Source organism: Maniola jurtina, chromosome 16 (genome assembly GCF_905333055.1).
Source record: "Maniola jurtina chromosome 16, ilManJurt1.1, whole genome shotgun sequence".
NCBI classification, from domain to species: domain Eukaryota; kingdom Metazoa; phylum Arthropoda; class Insecta; order Lepidoptera; family Nymphalidae; genus Maniola; species Maniola jurtina.
In genome coordinates this window covers 8,648,101-8,652,778 of record NC_060044.1, presented here as the reverse complement: position 1 = coordinate 8,652,778, position 4,678 = coordinate 8,648,101, and the positions used below count along the sequence as shown (strand labels likewise).

Genomic DNA, 4,678 nt, shown 5'->3' with positions numbered 1-4,678 from the left:
ACGCCTCGGGACCACGCTCCTCTGGGCATGTTAGAGTCGATGATCGCTGCTAGGACTTCCTTCAGCCAGAGGTGCTAGAATTGATCAGTCAGGAGCTACGAAATGCGTCACTGCTTCCTCAGGAAAAGGTTGAAGTTGTCAAATACCCCGAGTACAGGAAGGTTTGAGGAAGTACCTAGAAGAAAGTGATTAGTAGTGATAGCTTCTGTGGTTGAAGGCTCCACAGTTACATATTAAGTGAGGGGACGGCTGTTAACAATCTGTTCCACCTCTGCCATCAAAGTGATCAACACCTCTTCTGTTGGTGCGCGTTCGCTCAGTACAGTCTTGAAGCTTCAAAAAAAACATTTCCATGCCCCGCCCCAGTGAGGCATATATTTTCCTTAGCAGTGCATACTTAACAATAGGCCTGGCTATGTAATGTTGACTGTCCAATTCAATAGACTGTTTCATTCTGGTAGTTGATACGTAACGCCATTCACTCGGAGAGGTAAGTAATTCATAAGTTTCCCCAAGTCGATGCGCTATGAATGTTTGATAATTTCGTGCATTATCTTTCATCCAGTGTAGTACAGTCATCGAATCGTTCCAAAAGTATTTTCTTTTTGATTTAATCGTATGCTGTTTAAATATCATTTCCTTCAGTAACTTCAGCCATTCAGCCCACTCGGCATGAAGTTCACCTGTAAACGATTCGTCCCAGTCTAAACCGGTTTTCCATATGTCTTGAAATAATATTAATTTTCCTTTAATAGTAAACAGTGACAAAAATCCAAACACATTGAATATTGACATTATTACTCGTAGCACTTTTCGTTTCGTAGGTACCTTGTCGCCTGAAAGTAAAGTACATTCCGAGTTCTTTTCAGTAATGAACCTTTTGGCTGTCGGACCTAAGACTTCGGTTGGGATGGACTCTAATAACTCTCGCCGATTGCTAGTCCAGTTTCTTTTCTCGAAATCGCCTTGGCTGTGAATAAACTTAATATCTTTAGTTAATTCCCTTGCAGTTTCTATGTCGTCAACGCTGTCGATATAATCATCCGTGTAGTGCTGTTTACAAATCGCTCGTACGGCAGCTGGCTTTGATGACTCATATCTCTGTGCGTTCTTGTTTTTTATAAATTGAGCACTAAACGGTAAGTACCTGATCTTTAAAGTCAATGATATATTTGATATCTCTTTAACGAAATCATTTTGAAATAAATGATCTATTCTTTCTTTATAGCGTGTAGCAAAACTTACATCAATCTTCATTTTTCTTTTTATTCCTTTCAGTCTTACCATTGCCAAAGGAAACGAGTTAGGCCACTTCGCGTCGTTATCCTTCCACGGCAACCCAACATACCACCTTCCATCTATTGAGCTGCTTGTCTTTTCTAGATAAGTACTAGCCTGTAGGTCATCAGCATTCTCTCGTGGTGCAGCAGTAACACCTGGGGACTCTACAGTGAAAGAACGTCGAACTTCCTCATGCATCTCTCGCAGTAAGTACTCACTTTCGGTATCTAGGTCACAGCAGTTCGAGCTGACGAGCAGGGTGGAGTGCCATAAACTAGCAGAAGCTTGCGCTCTCGTACTACCATGAAGACACCATCCAAGGGGGGTGAGTGTAGCATACGGTTCCCCTGGTTTACCTTCAAGTACTTGCAGTGGTAATAACAAATGATAGTTATCCTGCCCTATCAACATCTGTGGCTTAGAATATTGTAGACTAATTTGACTTTCTATTTCAGAAATATGCTTGTATGGTTCCGTACATAAATGCGAGGTATCTTGCACAGGTAAGTTTAGGTTTTTAACACTATTTGCTTCAAACGTAAATAGCTGTCCATCTTTGTTAGATATTGTCAAGCTTACAATCTCGCTATCGCATTCAAACGTGTGGCTATTCCATGCTCCACACATGCGAATCTTTTTTTTAAGTCCACATAAACCGAGCCGCTCAGCTAGGTCCGCACAAATTAGCGTCACAGTCGATCCGTCGTCCAAAAGCGCTGAGGCTGTCTCTATTCCGTGTGGTCCGTGTATTTGGACTGTTATTGTTTTTAATAGAACTTGCCTGTTATCGTCTTTGACATGCGTTACCTGTTGCGTTTCCGTCTGCGTTTGGTTTTCAGCCTTTTCGGGTTCGTTCCCGGCTTCGGGTTGTCGTTTAAACTCGTAGTGTAACAATCGGTGATGACCCAATCCGCAGCTTTTTATATCACAAGTACTAGAGCAGCTGTTGGAATGGCTATCGCTGTGCTTTTCTACTAAACATCGAAAACAGATTCCGTACCTCTTGACGTGAAACCACCGGTCTTTACGTAGTGCTTTTTGAAACATTTTGCAGTCCGGCAAATTGTGTTTTGTTGAGTTCCGGCAAAATCGACATTTCGAATCGTTCGTGTCAGAATCACTCTGTAGCAATACACTATGAGACTTATAAGCATTATTTTCGGCGTACTTACGTTTATGAGTAGTATGTTCTGGCTTAATGCAATAATTAATATTGATTGCGGTCTTCGTGGTTTTTACGGCTTCCTCTCTTAAAAAGTCCGAAAGTATGATTAATTTTGCCTTAGATCCTTCGGTTATAAGAGGATAACTGTAGTCCGTCCATTTTGAAAGCAAAACTGTTGGAAATTTGGATAACACAGCCGACATGATGTTCATGTTTTTTAGGTACTCATCTTCGCCAATAGAAATAACTGCTGCTACAAAGTTCTGAACCTTGACCGAGAACTTAACTATATCTTTATGATATTCCTGTGACATGATAGGTAACTTTTGGATATCTTGAACTATTCTAGAAATAATTACATCAGGGTTTCCAAACTGTAGTTCAAGTGCATTCATTACTGTGTCGGGAGTTGTGGCGCCAATCAACAGCGCTATCACAGCTTCCTTCGCTGGTCCACGTAAGCAGCTACGCAGCCTCCACAGGTTCTCTCTAGGAGTGAAATTACATACTTCGGTGGACTCGTTGTAGGCCTGTTTGAATTGTAGCCACTCAAGCGGATCGCCTGCAAATACTGGTAAGTCCTTTTGTGTGCTGATACGACTAAGCAACCTTGAATTTGGTGCGTGGCTTTTAGAGATGGCTGCCATATCCTTCAGTGCGCTAGCTAACATTTGAACGGTTATACTTTCAGTGCCACCGCCTGCAGCGGCGGGCGGGCACAGCTCGCCCAAATCCGAAACATCTTGCCGGACGGGCTGTGCTAACCTTTCGTCGTGGCTGCGCTCCAACCATTTCTCTACGTCACTGTTCGTGCTACGTACCTCATTCTCTTCCGCGTGAGAACTGTATTCCTCATCAAGTGCGGCCATATCTGCTTCTAGTTTTTTGTCTATCAGTTGCATCTGGATTCGCGCTTTCTCTTCCGCCGCCGCCAGCTCTAGATGCCTTTTTCTTGCTATGATGGAAGCTGAGCTTGACCTTTTCGTCCTACCGATACTCGGCGCGTCATTGTGAAAAGGCTTCTTGCTAATATGTAGCTCACCATCAAGCTCCACAGCTGGTGCCTGTTCCTTTTGCTCACCTTTGTTTACTGAGGTCTCTCCAGTTCGCTGTTCCTCCTCCTGCGCCAGCCTTCTTGTTGTGCTGCGTGTGTTCACCATCGTTGGTGGGGGAGTACGGAACATTAGATAGGTACCTTTCTTTACAGATCCGGCTCGAAGGACCAACTTTGTAGAGGATAGTGAAAGTCTCAGTAATTTAGTAAAGGCGTTAAAACGTATTTCATGATGTTTCCTGAAAATATTATTACAGAGCTACCATTGTCAGCGGCTGTTCGTAAGAGAAGAAGTAAACAAACTTTGAACGTCTTTTGCCTTTTTTTTTTAAATATATTCCAAATTTGACATGAAGTACGTTTTTCATCCTATTTTTATTTTTTAACAAATAAGGTTTAATCGCGTCGCCTACAGTACCCTTAGTACGTGTTTCGTTTGTATCGAAACACCAAAATTTCTAACCTTAAAAAAGGCAGTTTAATATATAAGAAGATAATATTCACTAACATAATTTATCTTTCAAAAAAAAAATTGGTTGTCTGTAAAGTCGGTTTACTGACGATAGTTGAACGTGACAACAAAGGCCGATTGTGCTTCTTTGGCGCTCGTTCCGCGCTCTCGCTTGCACTTCAAGCCTTACACGGAACGCCTCAGAGCGAGGTAACGCCGCATGAGTCATGTTTTTTCGTGCGCGCAGCCGGCTCTATCGAATTATCAGACGTTGTCACGTCAAAAGATTGAAAAAAAAAAAGAGTGAATTTTGCATTTTACTACAAAATGTACAAATATCTTTATTCGATCGTTAGTATACAAAATAAATAATAAAAAGCTACAATGTCAACCACCCACTCGAGTAAACGCTTGAACCAATTAGATCTTGTAGTTTCAGGCCAAGAACTATTAGAAGCTCACTAGAAAGTTCACGGAATGTTGAAGTAGTTACGTATTAATTTATCTCTAACGTTTTCCTTATCAGTAAAAGCATATTGTAGTTTATTCTTATTAATTGTTTTTTTTTTCTGTTAGGTCAGTTAATTACATTTTATTTCTTTTTAGATAAAGTTTTTTTTTAGTTTTCGAATTTCAAGTGTTGTATTTAATTGTAATAACTAATTAACTATATTTTTACGCTTGGTTTTACCTTCATAAACCTTGACCGTCAAACAAGAAATCTGTT

General features: G+C 41.0%; 1 protein-coding gene across 1 annotated transcript; it reads right to left on the bottom strand.

Annotated features, from left to right (window-relative positions):
• Positions 1 to 252: 252 nt before the first annotated feature.
• On the bottom strand, positions 253 to 3,622 carry LOC123873452. Its single transcript, XM_045918298.1, has 2 exons — positions 1,324 to 3,622; positions 253 to 906 (listed from the first exon to the last, which is right to left on the bottom strand). Exons 1-2 carry the CDS (start codon positions 3,604 to 3,606, stop codon positions 253 to 255), a joined length of 2,937 nt encoding a protein of 978 aa, XP_045774254.1. The 5' UTR covers positions 3,607 to 3,622.
• Between the last annotated feature and the right edge of the window lie 1,056 nt (positions 3,623 to 4,678).

Coding starts and splice junctions, on each gene's coding strand:
- LOC123873452 (XM_045918298.1), bottom strand. CDS start 3,606: ATGGTGAACACACGCAGCACAACAAGAAGGCTGGCGCAGGAGGAGGAA. Junction 907..1,323: donor TTGGGTTGCCGTGGAAGGAT/AACGACGCGAAG, acceptor GAGTCCATCCCA/ACCGAAGTCTTAGGTCCGAC.